This window comes from Caretta caretta, chromosome 11 (genome assembly GCF_965140235.1).
Source record: "Caretta caretta isolate rCarCar2 chromosome 11, rCarCar1.hap1, whole genome shotgun sequence".
Lineage (NCBI taxonomy): Eukaryota > Metazoa > Chordata > Testudines > Cheloniidae > Caretta > Caretta caretta.
Window position 1 is genome coordinate 3,255,870 of NC_134216.1, and position 20,216 is coordinate 3,276,085.

Sequence of the window (20,216 nt, forward strand, 5' to 3'; positions counted from 1 at the left end):
CCATTTGGCTTGTGAGGCTGTCGTGGCGGAAACGTGGTCACGTCGTCACAAGAGCGGTGTCCGGGGTCACAATTGTATCGGTCTAAAATGCTGCTGTGTGGGCTGGCCCCAGGAGAGGCTCCGATTCTCTGGGGAGGAGCAAGGGAAGGAGGAAGGGATAGATCCATTAAATGGATTTAAAACTGCCTAACAGACAGGTCTCCAAATGTAACCGTTAAAGGAGAATCATCTTCAAGCTGGTGAATGTCCAGTGAACCCCAGAGCCCCATGGGGATGAAGCCAGGAGCCCTGATGCCATGTGGGGCTAAAGCCGGGAGCGTAAAGCTGGGAGCCCTGACCCCTAGTGCCCCATGGGGCAGGCAGAAGCCCTGAGTCCCCCTGCCTCACAGGGCTAAATCCCCAAGTCCCCCTGCCCTGTATGGCTAAAGCCAGGATCCTGGATCCCTGGTGCTGAAGCAGCAACCCCCCCCCACACCCCAGTGGTTGAAGCCTGGGGCCCTGAACCCCGCCCCCCCCCATGGGGCAGAAGTCCTGAGCCCTCAGCCCAATGGGGAAGAAGCCCCCATCCCCGCAGGGCTGAAGCCTTGTGCCCCACCCCAATCTGGTGGCTAGAGCCTCGAGTCCCCCTCTCCATGTGGCTGAAGCTCAGAGCCCTGAGCCCCCGGCCCTGAATGTCTAAAACCCAAGCCCCTTGTCCTCCAGTGGCTGAAGCCCACAGGCCCCCGTGCTGGGCCCTGGAATTTCTATAGCATGTTGGGGGGCCTCAGAAAGAAAAACACCGAGAACCCCTGACCTCACAGACAAATACCCAACGGCTGGAAATTGAAGCTAGACAAATCCAGACTGGAAATAAGGCATAAATGTTACCAGTGAGAGTAATTAACCATTGGTATAATTTACCACGGGATCTGGTGGATTTGCCATCACTGGCTATTTTAAAATCAAGGTTGGATTTTTTTAAAAAATGCCTCCTTTTGAGCTAGAGCGGATTATTTCAGGGGAGTTCTCTGGCCTGTCCGGTCAGACTGGATGATCACAATAATCCTTCCTGGCCTGGAATCTAAGATCCATCCATCCACCTTGTTTGTGTGAGAAGTTCTGGAACAGCCTTTCCAGGGGAGCAGTGGGGGCTGGCTTCAAGACTGAGCGTGATAAGTGTACGGAGGGGCTGGGATGATGACACTGCCTACAATGGCAGGTGGCCGACCTTCTACTGCTACCAGCAAATATCCCCAACAGCCGGGGATGGGACACCGGATGGGGAGGGCCCTGAGTCACTACAGAGAATTCTGTCCCAGGGGTCTGGCTGCTGGGTCTTTCCCACAAGTTCAGGGTCTGACTGATCGCCAGATTTGGGGTTGGGAAGGAATTTTCCCCCTGGTCAGATTGGCAGAGACCGTGGGGTTTTTGCCTTCCTCTGCAGCATGGGGCACAGGTCACTTGCAGGTTTAATCGGTGGATTCTCTGTAACTTGAAGTCTTTGAGACTTCACTAACTCAGCCAGAGCTTAGGGGTCTATTGCAGGAGTGGGTGGGTGAGGTTCTGTGGCCTGCAATGCGCAGGCGGTCAGGGGGTCTGGGGCTGCTTTCCAGTCTCGCAGGGCCATACGCCACACGCAGCCCCCTTTCCAGTTTGAACCTTGCGGGAGAGCTCACATTAATGCTCTATCGATCCAGCCTGCAAAGCATCCTGTGCTTTCAGCGCAGTGAAAGCAGGTTTCCAGTAACATCTCAGTAGACGCCGTCTCCTCTGGGGCCACGTTAGCTGCAGAGGACACACCGCCGGCGTCTCCGGCAGAGCAAGCGTCCGCAGGAGAGTGGTGGGAATGTGGTGCGTATTTCACGGGGAGGCTGAGTGCTCGGCAGCTGGCTGACAGGGCCCTTAGCTCAGCGTTCGAACTTCGAAGCCATCGGTGCTTAATGGGAGCCATTAGCTCGCTCTCCCGCCCCGAGCGAATTGTTGATCTGCTTTGTTCCCTTCTCCCCATGCAGAGCTTGGGCACACTCAGGGGCCGCTGGACGGGAGCCTCTACGCCAAGGTGAAGAAGAAAGACTCGCTCCACGGTAGCACCGGCGCCGTCAACGCCAGCCGCGCCCCCCTCTCCGCGGCGCCCAACCACCTTGAGCACACGCTGTCTGTCAGCAGCGACTCGGGCAACTCCACCGCTACCGACAAGACCGACGAGCAGGCGGCGCCTGCCGGCGGCCCCCCGGCACTGACCCCCGAGGAGAAGCGGGAGCTCGAGCGGCTCTTGAGCGGCTTCGGCTTGGAGAGCGAAGCCCCCATGCACAACCGCCACCCTGGGGCGGCGCCGGCCGGCAGCTCTGCCCTCCCGGGGCGCCACGTGGTGCCGGCCCAGGTGCACGTCAACGGGAGCGCCCCCGTCCTGGTGGCCGAGCGGGAGACGGACATCCTGGACGACGACCTGCCCAACCAGGACGGGCAGAGCGTCGGCAGCCTGGGCACCCTCTCCTCCTGCGACGGCACCACCAACGCCAGCGAGTTTGGCTACCAGGAGGTGCCCCGGATGGAGAGCCTCTCCTGCCTGCCCAACGGCCCGTCCAGCTTCGACGGCGCGGACAAGCTGCACAAGGAGGGGCTGTATGACTCGGAGCCGCTGATCAACGGGGGGTACCCCTACAACAACCAGAACACGCTGCGGAGCATGATGGGGCGACACCCCCAGCCCCTGCTGAGCCAGATCCGGCCCTCGGTGTCTGCTCAGGAGAACCTGTCCGACTACCGGCAGCAGCCAGCCGGCTTCCCTGAGCCCGGCTGGCTGCAGCCCCGGCCGCCGGCCGCCACGCAGCCCTACCTGTACGGCTTTGACTCCAGCGACATGTACCATTCTCAGTCCTACCCAGCCGCCGAGCCGGGCCTCCAGCTCCCCCCGGCGCCGGCTCGGAGCACCAGCAGCCGGGAAGCCGTGCAGAGGGGGCTCAACGCCTGGCAGCAGCTAGGCGGTGGCAGCAGCGGTGGGAGCAGGCCGCCCTCCCGTCAGCAAGACGGCGGCCTGGAAAGCCAAAGCCCTAGCGTGTCCAGTTCGAGCCCCCAGCCCAGCCCCTTGCCGGCGGCCCCCGCTCCGAGCCACAGCATCCCTGAGTTCCCCCGGGTGGCCTCCCCGAAGGAGATCGAGCAGTCAATAGAAGCACTGAACATGCTCATGCTGGACCTGGACCCGTCTGTCTCAACGATGCACAAGTCCCAGAGCGTCCCCGTGGCCTCCAGAGAGGAGCAGCCTGGCCCGGTGGTCTCCTCTCTGTCTGCCCAGCCAGCGTTGGGCCTTCCGAGCCAGGCGGCCCCTCAGGTGACCCAGCCAAGACCCAGCAACGCCTTTGGTGCCATGCCGGAGAGCATGTCCCACAATGCCATGGGCACCGCTGTCACCCAGCCCCCACCAGCTTCTGAACCGCTGTCCAAAGCCTATCTGCCAGGACCGCCGGCCCAGGTGGGCCGGGGCGCTGGAGAGCCAGAGTCCAAGGCGCAGGATTTTGGGGTGTCCTACTCACCCTACGGCTATCAGAACCAGCAGCCTCCTGAGCCGCAGACAAAGAGCTACAGCCGCGCCCCGGGAAGCCCCCCAACCTCTTCCATCCCTCTGGCAACAGCTTACAGCCCTGTTCGGCCTCAGCAGCCCCTGATCCTGTCGCCCCCCTCTCCCACAGCGACAGCCCAAGTTCAGATGCCCCTGAAGGGAGCGGAGCATTACCAAGAGCCTGCTAGACCCTCGGAAGAAGAGCCCTTGAACCTGGAAGGGCTGGTGGCACACAGAGTAGCAGGTAAGAGGCTTTGATTTGTGGTGCCACCTCTGGCTGGCCGTCACCCCAGGGCCAGGCTGCATTTGTCCTCGACTATTGGGTGAGGGCGGGTTATGCAGCGAGCGGGTGGGGGCCTGCGTGCCCGGCTCTTGCGGCTGCGTCCACACGCAGAATGGAGCCACGAATGCACCAACGAGGCTCTGGCTGCGTGGGAGGCCCACTGGGATGGAGGCGCCCGTGCCCCATGCCCCAGCCTGGCTCCAGGCCTCCTTGGAAACTAGGCCCTCTGGGCCCCTAACATACCAGGGGAACCCTCTCCATCCTTGCTCTTGGGAAGAGACAGCCCGGGGAGCTCAGCCAGACCCCCTCCTCAACAAGCGGTGCCCAGGAGAGGAGAATCGGGGCCTGTCCCTGGGAACGGGGTTGGACCCGGGAAGCACGCACGGGGTGCAGAGGGAAAAAGGGATGGAAGTTGTGGGAAGGGTGAGACGAAACGCAGATGCGCAGGACAGGAGGGAGCTCAGGGAAGAGTTAAACGTCCCTCAGCCTGTTCCCAGAGTCCCCTCTCCATGCAAACGGGGTCATGACTGGAGGGGAGGTGTCTGCCGCACGGCCTCGCCGTCCAGGCTCGACCACTGCCCTGCCCCTGGGCAGTGCCCAGCTGGTGAGGCGGGGGACCGCGTGAGCAGCACGGCTGAGCTCAGGGCTTCTCTGTGGCTGCGTTAGTTACTCCGTGCGCCTAGCTGTGCGGGAAAGGGCCCGACAGCCTTTGGCGGGAGTGCCTGCTCTGATGAGATGGCCAGTCTGGCTTCGCCTTCCTGAGAGCTCTGGCTGGATCAGCGCTGGCATTTCTGGGGGCGGCTCCAAACTGCCCTGCTGCCCCGTTTGCTGGCGGCTGTCGAGCGGTGGGGGCTGGGGCTGGCTCTAGGACCGTAGCAGCCTGCAGAGGTGTGTCGTGGCTGCGGATGATGATCTCTTCCAGCTGTCCTCCTGCTCCCTCTGCTGCTCCTCTCTCTGCAGCCAAAGGGAAATTGCGCCGGCTTCCTGTGCGAGGAGCTGCTGGGAGCAGACTGATCAGTCCGGCCTGGGAGCAGGAAGGAGGCAGGACAAAAGTGGAGAGGCCAGCACCTTATAAAAGCAGAAAACAGCGAGTTGGCCCTACTGCCCCCGGTGATGGATTTTCAAAGGGGTTCAGGGGCCAGATTTTGCTTGTGGGGTTCATGGCTTCCATGTGGGAGGCCAAGCCGTAGCTACCCTCCTTGGGAGACGTCAGTTGGAATGGCCAGACTGGACTCCACTTTAGATACCCAGCGATAGCCCCTAGCGCCCAAAGCAGTCATGCCCATTGTGGGACCTTCCCGTTTGTATTAGGTGCTGTACTTACGTGGCTCCCATTATCACAGACTCTGAGTACCCTGCAGTCTTCAGGGTAATCATCCTCCCAACCCCCCTTTACGGCAGGGCAGTGCCATCACACCAGGTGTACAGATGGGGAACAGAGACACAGAGAGGCCAAGTGACTTGCCCAAGGCCACATAGAGAGTCTGTAGCGGAGCAGGAGATTGACCCCTGGTCTCCCACGTTTTGAGCACGCTGGCTCTGTTCTGAACAGGCAGGAGAATGGAAATTGTCACACTCCTCTGAAGGTCTTCCCATAGACATGACCCCCTGGATCTGTTGTCAAACTATCCATTCAGCCTCAGAGCTTGGATCTGCACTGGGGAAACAAATGGCATAACTGGGGGGCATATTTAGAACCAGGTCTGTCATTGATCCTGATGCTTCAGGGCATATGGCCCCCAGTTGGGGTCAGGAGGTAACTTCCCCATTGGATAGTATGGCACAGTTAGGTGCGCTGTAGGGAATTGATGCCTTTTTTGGTAGTAACAGGCGTTCACCATGGATATGGTCATTGACCAGTGGGACTATTCCAGTGAGGCATTTTTACCATGCACAGGGTGCGTGGACGGAATAGCGAACTGGCCTCATCTCTTTGGGACTCCGTTCGCCCCTGGCCTAACTTCAGAGCTCAGGCCCCAGCCTGAGCCTGGGAAGCAGGAAGCCAAGTCCCTCTTGGCCCGTCGGGCCTGGGGAATAAATCTGTGGCTTCTGGGCATGCACAGTGCCTGGCTCTGTCAGTGGCCGCCCTGCCTTCCTCTCCGTAATTGCCCTTCCGTGGGAATGCCAGGGCTGCGATCCAGCCTCCAGTTCCAGGGCTTGGCAGAGCAGGGTTTAGTCCAGCCAGCACCTTGGCCTCGAAACACAAACGGTATTAGAGGGAGGGAACACAGCTCAGTTGCAAAACACCCCCCCCCCTCCTACCCCCCCCCCCAGGCTGAGTCACTGCTCCGCAGAAGGAGGGAGAGAGGGAGCCAGGTCCTGGCAGGCTGGTGCCGGTGTAGATTGCGGGGAAAGCTGGCTGCTGGATTGTGGGGAAAAGGGCCGCTGCAGCTGTCATGTTAGCCTCACGCCCTGAGCAATGGGTTTGGTTTACCCCAGTGTTAGGGGGCTTATTCCTTCACCCACTTACTTCCCTGGTCCTTCTTGCATGAACAGAGAGCAACAATCCCCCAAATCCAAAGGTGCAAACAATTCCATGTTTATTGGGGTGAACTTCCAGCAACCATGATTCCAGTTTCCTTCCTTAGTGTCCCCCTTCTCAGCTCTGACCCCACAGAGCCTTACACCTGTGTCCCTGTTCCCATTCCTGCCCTTAACCAAACATGATTCCCATTCCCCCCCCCCACACACACACACTTCCTGATTGACTGCAGACTATATAGTAAAATTTGAGTTCTGCTTAGCTATACCTTAACCAATCATTTTCCTGAAATTTAACTAACCAATCCTAACTTACCGTAACATGATTATTTAACCAATTATATCCCACCACCTTAATTAGTTTACACCCAGCAAAATTAATTATACAGCAGACAGAAACAATCACAGAACCAGACAGAGATTATACAGACAAACAATAGCAAAGTGGGAACTATAATGACAAGACAATACAGAAGTGAGGATTTCACATCCCAGCTATTGATAAGTGAGTTCTTGCCAGACAGGATGCTATCAAACTAAGTTTCCTTTTACATTTTCTAGGCACTTCCCTTTCTCTGGAGGTGACAGGCATTATCAGGACAGGACTGTATTCCTAGCAGCCCAATAGCACCTTCTTTCAATGTGACTAGTTTGGAATGGGAGGAGGTGACCGGTCGCTTCCCAGCTTAGGGCTGCCTCTGCTGCGTAGCCAAAGGCCTTAACCTAAGCACAGGGCCTCAGACTGTCACAGTAAGAGAAGGCCCTTACACCGGCAGACAGTGATTTTGATTCTTTCTTTTATACCTCTAGAACTAGCCAAGTGGTAAGAATAGACCTACATTCTTAGAGTACAGGCCTTTGCGGACAGGCCTGAATATCTATATCCTAACACCCAGCTCAAGGACACAGTGACTGTCCCTTTAATGCCCTGAGAATACGCCTCTCCCCCCCCCCCCCCCAGCCCCCTCCATCCCACCCCAAGCTATAGGGAAATCACGGAGTGAAAACTGGAGATTTTTAAAAAACCCAAACCAACCATGGTGTCTGTGCTCATTTCTGCAGCACCTTACATCCCAGAGCCTTTCCCTGGCTACTAAACGGATCACGTACGCAAATCACTTCGCCCAGCCCTGAAATGCAGCCACCTCTGGAGTGGAGTGTGGTAGCTGCTTAACAGCGCCCAGCCACAATGTGTCCTAAGTTAGGGCAGGAAAGGAGGCTGCAAACTGTTTCTGGGAGTTGAAACTGCAGGGTAATTTATGGGCCGCTTTGGGCCAGGACATCAGGGCTAAGACCTGGGCTTCAACAAAACCCCCGTTGAGTCACCCACACAGCTGCCTGCGTCGGCCCGGATTCCCCTCGGATCCAAGTGCCGCCCAGGCCAGATGCCGCTTGGTGGTAGGATGCGGTTCTCCGAGGAGGTGAGGGACCGGGGCGAGGCGGGGGCTGGGCTCACGCTGGGAGCTGTCCCTGGAGCAGGGCCGTATGTCGCCATTGGAGGCTCGTGGCCCGTCGCGGGGAAGAACAGCACAGCACAGAGGGCAGCGCGGCCTGTTTACATCAGGGGAGAACAAGGTGTCCCGAGAGCAGAGCCAGCAGCACGTGGCGTGAGTCAGGGCGCAGCCTGGACACGGGAGCTGGGGAGGCTGCGGGAGAGAAGATAGGAGGTGACGGCTGCTGGCAGGGGAGGGGGTTATTTATGGCCCTCGCTGCTATAAGTTGCCTGTTTGTCCCAAGGCAAGTATGTGGGGAATTTCACACAACATCCTCCTCCCTGGGACTTGCAAGCAGGACAATTCCAATTTCCTAGGGCTGGCTGGGGCTGGGGGTGCCACAAGGAGGGTTACACAGGAGCGGGGATGGATGTCAGCAGCCCCCACCCAGAGAGATCCTGCTGCCTGCCAGCCCCAGAGCCTGGGGACCAGCAGTGGACCCAGAAAGGCACCGGCAGCGGCTGCATGAGCCAGCTGGGCTGCACTGTAGACCCCTCAATAGGAGTTTGTTCATTACCGACGGGCTGATCCTCTAACATCAGAACGGCCAGGCTGGGTCAGACCAAAGGTCCCTCTAGCCCAGGGTCCTGCCCGCTGCCAGCCGTCAGGGCTAGGTGCCCCAGCGGGAATGAGCAGAACGGGTAATCATTGAGTGATCCATCCCCTGTCACCATTCCCAGCTTCAGGCAAACGGAGGCTAGGGACGCCATCCCTGCCCATCCCTTGCACCCAAACCGGCCGACGCGCTGGGTCGGATTCTCCACTTCCCTGTGTGGTCATTTGCATGAGGAGTGTAAAATGCTCCAATTCTCCACTTGCCGGCACCGGGGGGCAGGTAGCATTTTACACCTGCTGTATGCTCAGGCCAATTGGCTTTCTGACCTCTGTCCTGGAGGGCTGGACTCTGGGTCAGAGCAGGGCCCTCCCGCGGGTTCTCCAGCCCTTCAGTCCATTCCCCGGTTGTCCCGCGGGGAGCAATCGCAGCCCTCTGCCCATTGGGTGTACGCAGACACTGACTGTTCCCTGCCCCACCCCTCCATCCTTCCAGTAACGCCCGTGGGCCTTGTGACTTTTTCGCTGAGCTCGGCCAAAGTGTGTGAGGTTTGTGTGTGACTGGCACAGGAGAATGGAGCGGGGAGCTTCCTTGGGAGGCTGGGTTCCCTCCCCGGGGTTGGTGGGGGGTGTCGCTTGGAATGGCAACATAACAGATAATTGGTCAGATAACGTAACACGCCCCAGGCTTAGTGCTCCCAAGTCCAAGGTCCCTCCAATCATACCTGTGGGGTCTGTTCCCACCCTTGTGCATGCAGCCACCTCTGGGCTGGGGACTCCCGAGTGCTTGCTGTCCAGGCACAAGGATGTTCTGCGTGGATTGAAAGGAGGCATCAGTCCATTTAATTCTTCACTGTTTCCCTGGAGAACAAAATTCAACTGATGCCCAGACACTGCGGCTGCTCCATTCACCAAGCCTTCCTGACCCCTTTTCTTTCTTTCTGGGGTGCAAGAGACATGTCCATGTTCCAGGGCAGTGGGGACCCCCAGTGTGTGCAGTCCCATGCTGCCCCCTCTGCTCTCAGCGTCTCTGGGCTCGGCCACCATTCAACTCAGGGTCCCAACTAATCTTTTCTCGTGTTCTTTTTTTTTCCTGTCTCCGTTGTGGTGTTTGTCCTGTCTGTCTCTCTCCATGATGGACTGTGTCTCCTCCCTGGCTGACCTCCTCCTACTCCTGCGCCCCTTCCCCCCCTCCACCTCCCCTGCCAGAGTACAACGCCAAACTCCAGGGCATCCGGCAGAGCACGAAAGCCCCCCATCTTCCTCTGCACCGACAAAGATCCTTCTCCTTCGCTGGTTTGTTCCGTTCCTCCTTCCTCTTTCGCTCCGCTCCCCCCTGCTCTTCTGCATGCCGGATGGCTCCCCACGGTTGCTTCGATGTGGTGTGGCAGGGTTTGGTAGCACGCCCTGTTAGGGGGTGGGGGACCTGCTCAGAGTCTAGTGCAGTGGGCCAGGACGGGATGATCCCCACCATGGCAGAGCCTCCCCGCCCGAACCCCAGTCACTGGAAAATCCCAGACTGATGCCATTAGCTGACACACACACCCTTTGGGACAGTCATTGGGAAATCCCCCTCTGTACCGTGGTGCCTCGCGGGACTGGATTCTGGGTAGAGCTCTCCTCCCAGCCACAGCACTCCTTGTTTTTTCATTTGGTTTCAGGCTCTCTTTCCCTGCCTGGGTGTTTGACTGGCTTGAGAGTGATGCCAGGGGCCTTAGATTCGGTCCATTCTCAGAGGGCACCCCCAGAGCAGCTAAGGACACGCAGGAGGTCACTGGCAAAGGGAGACTTGCTTGCCCAGTCGCTGTGTGTGCATGGGGAGGGGGCGGCACACAAAGGGTTAACAGTCCAAATCGGGGTGGGTTTATTCGGAGGTGGCAATGTATGTAAAAGCGCTGCAGTGGGTCCAGCTTTGATCTTTTATGCTGGATCTGGAAGGAGTCACTGAAATCCCTCCAGGCCAACACTGACCCCCCCCCCCCCAATATCTACATGGCCCCATGCAGCCATGTGTGTGCACTCGCTGGTCCCTCTCTCAGCGGGTCGTTGTCGGGGCAAAGCCTCCAGGCGGATGGCGATCCGCCGTCCGGAGGGCACACGCTCAGGGCTGCATGTCTCGCAGAGGGGCTATGCCACTGGGCCCGCTTTTAAAGCAGAACTTCCGGGTCCTCCCTGCCCGGTTGGAGAGGTTAAAGAAGCTGCCCCAGGCTGCTTGTTTGACTTCAGTCTCTGGCTGGGGCAGTAGCCTGCTCGATGTCGGATTCAGAGCAAACGCTTTCTCGCCCATCTGCACTGGGATCCGTCCAGCTCCCTCTGGAACCAGTGGAAAGATCCAGTGGGGATTGCGTCTGGCCCCTTGTGTGAGCAGCGCAGCTCAGAGAGGAGACGGGCAGTAGTGGGCAGGTGGGTAGGTGGAGGGGAGGGAGACTGGATGGATTTTGGGGTGGGTGTTGCTATGGAGGATGTGCATGTTGGAATGGCGTCTGGTCTTTTGCTCTGTTGGGCTGAAGACTCGTGAATCTTCCGAGCTCTCAACACAAAGTTATTTGATTACATGTACTGCTACCACCGGGTCTGTTTCGCTCTGATAAAGGGAACGATGCCGTCAACTGGTTCAGACCTGAAACGTAACCTTGCTCTGGAATTGCTCTAACCGGGTAGGGCACCATAGAATCATAGAATCATAGAATATAAGGGTTGGAAGGGACCCCAGAAGGTCATCTAGTCCAACCCCCTGCTCGAAGCAGGACCAATTCCCAGTTAAATCATCCCAGCCAGGGCTTTGTCAAGCCTGACCTTAAAAACCTCTAAGGAAGGAGATTCTACCACCTCCCTAGGTAACGCATTCCAGTGTTTCACCACCCTCTTAGTGAAAAAGTTTTTCCTAATATCCAATCTAAACCTCCCCCACTGCAGCTTGAGACCATTACTCCTCGTTCTGTCATCTGATACCATTGAGAACAGTCTAGAGCCATCCTCTTTGGAACCCCCTTTCAGGTAGTTGAAAGCAGCTATCAAATCCCCCCTCATTCTTCTCTTCTGCAGGCTAAACAATCCCAGCTCCCTCAGCCTCTCCTCATAACTCATGTGTTCCAGACCCCTAATCATTTTTGTTGCCCTTCGCTGGACTCTCTCCAATTTATCCACATCCTTCTTGAAGTGTGGGGCCCAAAACTGGACACAGTACTCCAGATGAGGCCTCACCAATGTCGAATAGAGGGGAACGATCACGTCCCTCGATCTGCTCGCTATGCCCCTACTTATAGATCCCAAAATGCCATTGGCCTTCTTGGCAACAAGGGCACACTGCTGACTCATATCCAGCTTCTCGTCCACTGTCACCCCTAGGTCCTTTTCCGCAGAACTGCTGCCTAGCCATTCGGTCCCTAGTCTGTAGCTGTGCATTGGGTTCTTCCGTCCTAAGTGCAGGACCCTGCACTTATCCTTATTGAACCTCATCAGATTTCTTTTGGCCCAATCCTCCAATTTGTCTAGGTCCTTCTGTATCCTATCCCTCCCCTCCAGCGTATCTACCACTCCTCCCAGTTTAGTATCATCCGCAAATTTGCTGAGAGTGCAATCCACACCATCCTCCAGATCATTTATGAAGATATTGAACAAAACCGGCCCCAGGACCGACCCTTGGGGTACTCCACTTGATACCGGCTGCCAACTAGACATGGAACCATTGATCACTACCCGTTGAGCCCGACAATCTAGCCAGCTTTCTACCCACCTTGTAGTGCATTCATCCAGCCCATACCAGTGCAGAGGGATTAGCAACCCAGGCGTGGAACCAGCCGAGGAAGCCGGCTGCTTGTTAAACAGCCATCCATGGACAGGGCAGTAACTCGGGGCGAAGCAGAAAATGAAACAGTGATGGGATTGTTATAGGGTGACCATTCATCCCGTTTTGGCCAGGACAGTCCCTTTTTTAAGCCCTGAACCGGGCCAGAGAGGGCATTTGTCCTGTTTGTTCTTGTTTGGCAAGAGCAAACGGGACAAATGCCCCTTTTCTCAAAAAGGTGGGGTGCAGTGCGGAGGACCGGGTCGGGGGCAAGCGGAGATGCCAGCCCCGTGCTGGGCAGTGGGGGCTGGGCTGGAGGAGATGGTGGAGGAAGGTTTCTAGTGATCAGCGACCAGCCACAGCCTCGAGCAGGGGGGCCAGCAGTATTTGAGTGACAGTTGGGGGGCATGCTTCAGGCGAGCAGCTGGGACCAGCCCCGCATTGGGGGGGCCTTGGGTGAGCGGCTGGGGCCAGCCCCGCACTGGGGGGGCCTCGGGTGAGTGTCTGGGTCCAGCCCCACAGGGGGTCCTTGGGCTAGCCCCGCACTGGTGTCCCGTTTTCCTTTTGGGAAATATGGCCTCCCTATACAGCTATGTCCGCAGAGGTGGAGTTACACCGATTTACATAAACTGAGGCTCTGGCTTCCTGGGATTTCACCCTATCCTGGAGAAACTCTGAATGAGGCTGAACTTCATTCAGTGGGTGACCGTGGCCCCTCTGCATGGGTGGTGACTGTAGGTTTTTGCATCAGGTTTCTACTGCGGAAAGGTCCCGAGACCCCTTTAGTTTGGATGGCAGAGCACGCAGCAATGTCTCCTTGCTGAGCTGGATAGATCTCAGCGCTCCATGGTTGAGGGGGCCAGGAGCGCTGGAGTGTGATTAGGTGTTGAGGCGAAGGCCAGGAGTCAGTGGATCTGGCTCGCGTTAACGAGCATCAGGGGGAAGCCGATTAGCCACGGTGGAGCAGTTCTTGGAGCACTTGAGAAGGACGTGCCACCTGCTTTAGCAGCGCCGCAGTCTCCTGGTGCGTGAAGGGCCCTGTTATTCGTAGAATAAAAGCTTTTTTATCCGGCATGTTGGGGGAATGTTGCTGGTAAGTTAAAAATGTCGGTTGACTAAGAGGGAGGGAGTTTGGGAGCGGGTGTGGGGCGGGGGCTTGGGGCGTGGGAGGGGGTTCAGGAGTGGGTGCGGGGTGCCGGATCCAGGGGCTGCTCACCTCGGGAGGCTCCCTGCAAGCGGCGACTTGTTCCAGGCTCCAGCTGCTCCTAGGCGGAGGTACGGCAGGCGGCTCTGCGTCCTGCCCTTCCCCCGTCGTGCCCCCCCTCTCCGAATGCTGGCTGCGCAGCTCCCATTGGCTGGGAACTGCAGCAAATGGGAGCTGCCGGGGCAGTGCCTGCAGGCCTAGGGGCAGCCGGAGCCCAGGACAGGTCGCTGCTTGTGGGGAGCTGCCCGAGGTGGGCGGTCCCCGGATCTGGCACCCTGCACCTATGTTCCCTGTAAGCTGCACGGCCGTGCAGCAGCCTATGTAACGCCATGCAGGTGCTTAGGGAGGCTGCCCAAGGACCGGTCGAGGGAGGGGCGCCCCTTTCCCGGCCCCCACCTAGCCCGGCCCCCAATCTGCCGCAGGAGGGGCGCCCCGGTCCCAACTCACCCTGTGGCCCAGACCTGCCGCGGCCAGATTGGGCCCAGGCACGGCCGGTGCAGCCCAGCCCAGCGCGACCCTGGAGCAGCCCAGACCCAGCTGCGTGGCCTGGACCTAGGCGCAGACCTGCTGGGTCCAGGGGAGGGGTGCCTATCCTGCAGCCCCAGCCCCAGAGCTCCCGCACCGGGGACAGGCGCCTCTCCGCCCCCAGCCCAGGTGCTGCTGCAGGGAGAGTGTGCTGGGGGGAGTCCTCTCTCCCCGCCATAGTCCTGGAACACCCTCCTGCACCCCAAGCCCCTCATCCCTGGCCCCACCCCAGAGCCTGCACCCCCAGCCGAAGCCCACACCCCCTGCCCTGAATCCCTGCCCCAGCCCTGAGCCCCCGCATCCCAGGGCCCACCCCCCGCAGCTGGAGCCTTCACTCCCCTGCACCCCAACCCTGAGCTCCCTCCCACAAGGATTCCTCGGCCCCTCATGTCACACATCACCTCCATATTGGTGCACATAACAAAATTCATTCCGCACACGGGTGGGAAAAATTAGAGGGAACACCACCCCGCACCTGCTCCCGCACCCCAAGCCCCCTCCCGCCCCCAAACTCCCTCCCAGAGCGCACGCTCCACGCCCCCTCCTGTGCCCCGAGCCCCTGCCGGCCCCGCACCAACCAGACTGTAAACCAGCATTTCAATGAAGATCAGAAATGCCAGTTTACAGAGCTTTCCGGCTGGTGAAGTGCCGGATAAAACAGCGTTTGCTGTAGTTTATACATGATGAATGGGTGTTGTGGGAAGTGGTTAATCACTTGCTGTTGGGTCCCCAATGGGGTTCTTATCCCCATCTGTGACACATTCTCCCCATGTGCGTGTGGGCGTGGATAGAACAGCTGTCAGAGTAGCAGCCGGGTCAGTCTGTATTCGCGAAAGAACAGGAGGACTTGTGGCACCTTAGAGACTAACCAATTTATTTGAGCATGAGCTTTCGTGAGCTACAGCTCACTTCCTCGGATGCATACTGTGGAAAATACAGTGGGGAGATTTATATACACAGAGAGCATGAAACAATGGGTGTTACCATACACACTGTAACGAGAGTGATCAGGTAAGGTGAGCTGTTACCAGCAGGAGAGCAGGGGGCGGGGAGGGGGGGGAACCGTTTGTAGTGATAATCAAGGTGGGCCATTTCCAGAAGTTGACAAGAACGTCTGAGGAACGGGGTGTGTGTGGGGGAATAAACAAGGGGAAATAGTCTCTACTTAAAAGAATAAATGGACACAAATCAGATGTCAAGAATTATAACATTCAAAAACCAGTCGGAGAACACTTCAATCTCTTTGGTCACTCGATTACAGACCTAAAAGCTGCAATTCTTCAACAAAAAACCTTCAAAAACAGACTCCAACGAGAGACTGCTGAATTGGAATTAATTTGCAAACTGGATACAATTAACTTGAGACTGGGAGTGGATGGGTCATTACACAAAGTAAAACAATTTCCCCTTGTTTATTTCCCCCCCTCACCCCCCACTGTTCCTCACACGTTCTTGTCAACTGCTGGAAATGGCCCACCTTGATTATCACTACAAAAGGCCCCCCCGCCCCCCGTCCCCCCCAATCTCCTGCTGGTAATAGCTCACCTTAAGTGATCACTCTGGTTACAGTGTGTATGGTAACACCCATTGTTTCATGTTCTCTGTGTATATAAAATCTCACCACTGTATTTTCCACTGAATGCATCCGATGAAATGAGCTGTAGCTCACAAAAGCATCTGATCAAATAAATTTGTTAGTCTCTAAGGTGCCACAAGTCCTCCTTTTCAATAGCACAGCTGTTCATGCCTCCCTCTAATGTGTCTATAGCTTGTCTGTATCGGTGATTAGCCCTACGTATAAATCTTTCCTTAAGATAAAGTGTGACCGAAATAGCGCGGGCCGAATGGAAGGGCCCGCGATAGAGGTATATGGAAGGCGCCAGGGTAAATGGGAGTGGCTGTCCGCCATCTGCGAGAGAATCGGTCTCAAACCCGTTCCAGCCTGAGCTTTTCTCAGTGTCCAGAGCCCCCTGGGCCTGTTTCTTCCCATGCAATGGAGTCAGGCTGCTATCAGGGCGTCCTGTCTGGAGAGAGGGGTAGGGCACTGTTATTTGCCAGCCAGTCCCAGCCGCCTAGGGCTGGAGAGAGCCTGACATTGGTGACTCCCAGAATGAGGGGAAGCCCGGGCTGTGGCCACTGTGCTCTCATTCAGTGCAGGTGGGACCGAGGATCCCAAGAGAGCCTGGGGCTAGCCACCCAGATCTTATTGCTGCCATCGGTCTGTACTGACCCTTCAGGAGAAGGGACCTCTAGCTGCCCAGGGCGGGCGGTTGGAATCCCTGCTCGTGGCTGAGAGACGACGTAACCCCCACCTAATGTTTTCACCAGACCTGGCTGCAAGCTGCTCCTTTATATACAGACCAGGGGGCGGTTTTGCCCAGTGGAAAGGGCATTGGATAGGGACTCGAGCTTTGGACTCTCTTTCTGGCTCTGCCACAAACACCCTGAGTGGCCTTAGGCAAGTCTCGTCCCAGCTCCATAACTTAGTTCCCCCATCCAGAAAATGGGGCTAATGATCCTTTCCTACATTACTGGGGGGTGGGGGAGGGTTGTGTACATACATTCTTTAATGTTTGCAAAGTGCTTCAGCGATCGCTGGAATCATCTGGCTAGATAAATATCCTTATCTCCATTTTACAGCTGGAAAAACACACCCAGAGAGCATGAGAATCATAATACCTAGCTCTTATATAGCGCTTTTCATCCTTCGCTCTCAAAACACTTTAAAAAAGTGAGGTCAGTATCCAAATACAGCTGGGGAAACTGAGGCCCAAGGTCATCCAGCGGGCCAGTGACAAAGCTGGGCATAGAAACCAGGTTTTCTGATTCCCCGTCCCCCTGTCTATCCGCTAGAACACACTGCAGTCTATCTGATGTTGGGCTGGAGTTTCTGGGCACTGACATTTAAATGTGACCCTGGAGGTTCTCAGAAAACACCCGACTTCTGCTGCTGAAGTACCCACGGGCCATGGAACGCCGGCAGCAGCAACGAGAAAGGGGCATGATGACAGCTAAAAACCATCTGAGTAAGAGGGTGACGCCTCAGAGAAAGGAAAAGGGCTGCTGCTCCTGGCAGATACCTCAGGCGATGTGTTTGCCTAACATACACCAAAGCTCAAAAAACCATGAGAGAGGCTGAGTGGTCCCCAGGCTAGTTCAGCTATCGATCTGGGTGGTGGAAAGTTGCTGTAGGTCAGAGCCCCTCCTCACACTGTGATTCCAGGTGAGGGTCACTCCGGTTTTATGCGGGTGTGATTCCACGGAGGTGAGACGTGAAACGGGAGTGGCAGAATGCTGGGTTCTGGGTTCCCCGAGGCTGCCTGTACTCGGTGTTAGAAGGCAGAGCTTGTATTCCTAGAGCTTGCGCCATCTCAAAGGGTCTCGGAGTGTTCTTACAACCGTTGGTTTGGTCCCAGCCCTGCCGGGTGCTAGGCACGTGGTGGTTTCCCTGTTTCCATATGCAGTTCAGTGAGGTCACACAGCAAATCTGTGCGGGGCCAGTAAAAGAACCTTGACTCCTGGTCAATCCCAGCTTCCCCATGCTGCAGTGCGAACGCAGGCCGGATTCTGCAGGGTCCTGGGTGCCTCCTGCTGTTGCCATTGAAGTCAGACGCCCCATTCCCAGGAGGCAGCCGGTCCACTCCCGGGTATAAACCCGGCTCCCAGGTCTCTGCCCACAATTGAAGTCTCAAATGTCCCTGGTAAACGTGGGAGGAATAGGCGCAGGTGGCTACAGTGGAGTCTGCATAATTTTGCAAGGCAGTCTGTAGTTCCCCCGATCCCCAGCACATAGGCGTGGCTGAAGGAGGTTATGAAGGATAGGTCCATCAGGGGCCATGGGCGGCAGATATCATAGGCAGGGGGAGGCTGGGCCTCCCCAAACAGCCAGGCGTGACCCCAGCCACACTCTGCCCCCAGACCCCTCCCACACACGTCTTCTTCCGCTCAGCGCGGCCGCTCTAGTCTCCCTGTGGGGTGGCCCCAGATAGGGCCGCGCCCGCTGCCCTCCCGGCGCTCCGGGGCTGGGGGAGCTTTGGCCATGCCACTTTCCCTCCTGGTGCTCCGGTGCTAGGGGGGCTGCGGCCGCGACACCCACTCTGGGGCTGGGAGGGGAAGGCTGGGGGCGCTCCGGGGCGGAGGGGGATAGCCTGTGATGGGGGCTTTGGTGGTGGTGGGGGGCCTCTGGGCTCAGGCGGAAGGGGCGGGGCTGGGGGCTAGCCTCCCTCAGCCGGCAGTTCACGCACCACCCATGTCAGGGATGCAACCCCATGCTCTGGGTGTCCCTACCCTCTGTTTGCCAGATGCTAGGAATGGGCGACAGGGGGTGGATCACTCAATAACTGCCCTGTTCTGTTCATTCCTTCTGAAGCAGCTGGCACTGGCCGCTGTTGGAAGACAGGACACTGGGCTCGACAGACGATTGGTCTGGCCCAGTGTGACTGTTCTTATGTAAGGAGCCAGGATGCATCCCTGTTGTCCGGTCCAGGCACACTGGGATCTGTCGTCTCCCTTGGCTCGGCCACCATATTACAGGTGTTCCAGATGCGGCCCAGCACGTGGCCTGACGCGGCCCTTGGGTGGGCAAAGTCACGTCTTCTTGAAGTAAGAGGCAGAGGCCAGTGGCAAACCAACAGGCAACGCCGTTGCTGAGCGGAAGCGCCGCTGAGCGACTCCGGCACTTGCTGTGAGCGAAGAGGGACGTGTCTGTGTGTCCACTGAGAATTTTGCTCATGCGTTTCGCCAGGAGCGGGGGAAATGCCGTTTCATTTGCCAGGTTTCAAGGCCTGGAATCGCTGAGTGGCGCTTTGCTGAGAGCCCGCGTTCCCCTCTGTCTGACTTTATCCCAGCTCCAGCCAGCCGGCGAGCGTTCCCGTTCCTGGCTCCCAAACAATGAGTTTCTTTTTCTTCTGTTTGTTTCCCGCTTGTCGGGAAGAGAAAAGACAGGCCGGGGCATTGATGGGTGCCCCGAGCGGGCCCGGCCTTCCCAGGGAGATGTTGTGAAAGAGGAGTTTGAAATGGGCACAGCCTGGCATTGCCCAGCGTTGGCTGCTGCCGCGTTCCGGGGTGGGAGAGGAATGTATGCCGCGGGGGCGGGAGCTGCCTGTCATGCTTCTCCGGCATTCGTTAGCAGAGCGACTTTCCTCCGCTCGGTGCCAATCCTCATGTTGCCTTTCCGCCCCATGCTGCAGTCTCTCGCTCTGCCTCCCGATGTTTCCCCCCTTGAGGTCTTCATCAAGTCACAGCCGGCCCCTCTCCCTGCCCCCCCCCGCCCCCCCGTGGCATTCCTTGCGCTCTTCTTCTCACCAGGGAAGAATGGGATGTTCCTGCAGCTTTTCCTCGCTGACTCTCTTGCTCGGCAAGCACCTGCCGTGGCTTTCCGCTGTGCTCAGTGGCTCCGAAGGCTGCCGAGCTCACGAGGCCGTTCCGGGGGCTGCAGGCCGTGAGCAGCTGGGACCGTTGGATCCCTTTGAGCCATTATTATGCCCCCTCCATATTCAGGTGCACTAGCCCCATCCCAGGCTTTCAGTTGGGTGTGTGGCCCTGAGATTTAGGGAACCCGTGTGTGTGTGTGTGTTAGGGTGACCAGATATCCCAATTTTATAGGGACAGTCCCAATATTTGGGGCTTTTCCTTATATAAGTGCCTACTACCCCCACCCCCGTCACAATCTTTCGCACTTGCTATCTGGTCACCCTAGTGTGTGTGTGTGTGTGTGCACGTGTGCACATGCAGGGGGCATCACACAAGGATTGCACAATTATTGTCTACCCTGGCCTGTCCATATGCAGCAAAGTATAAGTAGGGGCATTGCCAGCAGATCGAGGGACGTGATCGTTCCCCTCTATTCAGCATTGCTGAGGCCTCATCTGAAGTACTGTGTCCAGTTTTGGGCCCCACACTACAAGAAGGAGGTGGAAAAAATGGAAAACATCCAGCGGAGGGCAACAAAAATGATCAGGGGGCTGGAGCACATGACTTATGAGGAAAGGCTGAGGGAACTGGGATTGTTTAGTCTGCGGAAGAGAAGAATGAGAGGGGATTTGATAGCTACTTTCAACTACCTGAAAGGGGGTTCCAATGAGGATGGATCTAGACTGTTCTCAGTGGTAGCAGGTGACAGAACGAGGAGTAATGGTCTCAAGTTTTAGTGGGGGAGGTTTAGGTTGGATATTAGGAAAAACTTTTTCACTAGGAGGGTGGTGAAGCACTGGAATGCGTTCCTTAGGGAGGTGGTGAAATCTCCTTCCTTAGAGGTTTTTAAGGCCCGGCTTGACAAAGCCCTGGCTGGGATGATTTAGTTGGGGATTGGTCCTGCTTTGAGCAGGGGGTTGGACTAGATGACCTCCTGTGGTCCC

At 57.3% G+C, this 20,216-nt stretch overlaps 1 protein-coding gene across 12 annotated transcripts in view; it reads left to right on the forward strand.

The window, feature by feature from the left end:
* TNS1 (tensin 1) overlaps window positions 1-20,216 on the forward strand; it is a 288,617-nt gene that overhangs the window by 216,546 nt on the left and 51,855 nt on the right. For 8 of the 12 annotated variants that reach the window (XM_075117712.1, XM_075117713.1, XM_075117715.1 and 5 more), the window contains 2 exons: window positions 1,992-3,779; window positions 9,554-9,640. In XM_075117712.1, the coding sequence (XP_074973813.1) occupies window positions 1,992-3,779; window positions 9,554-9,640 (1,875 nt within the window). The remainder of the gene's footprint in view (window positions 1-1,991; window positions 3,780-9,553; window positions 9,641-20,216) is intronic. The other 4 variants (XM_075117716.1, XM_075117718.1, XM_075117720.1 and 1 more) reach the window with 1 other exon arrangement.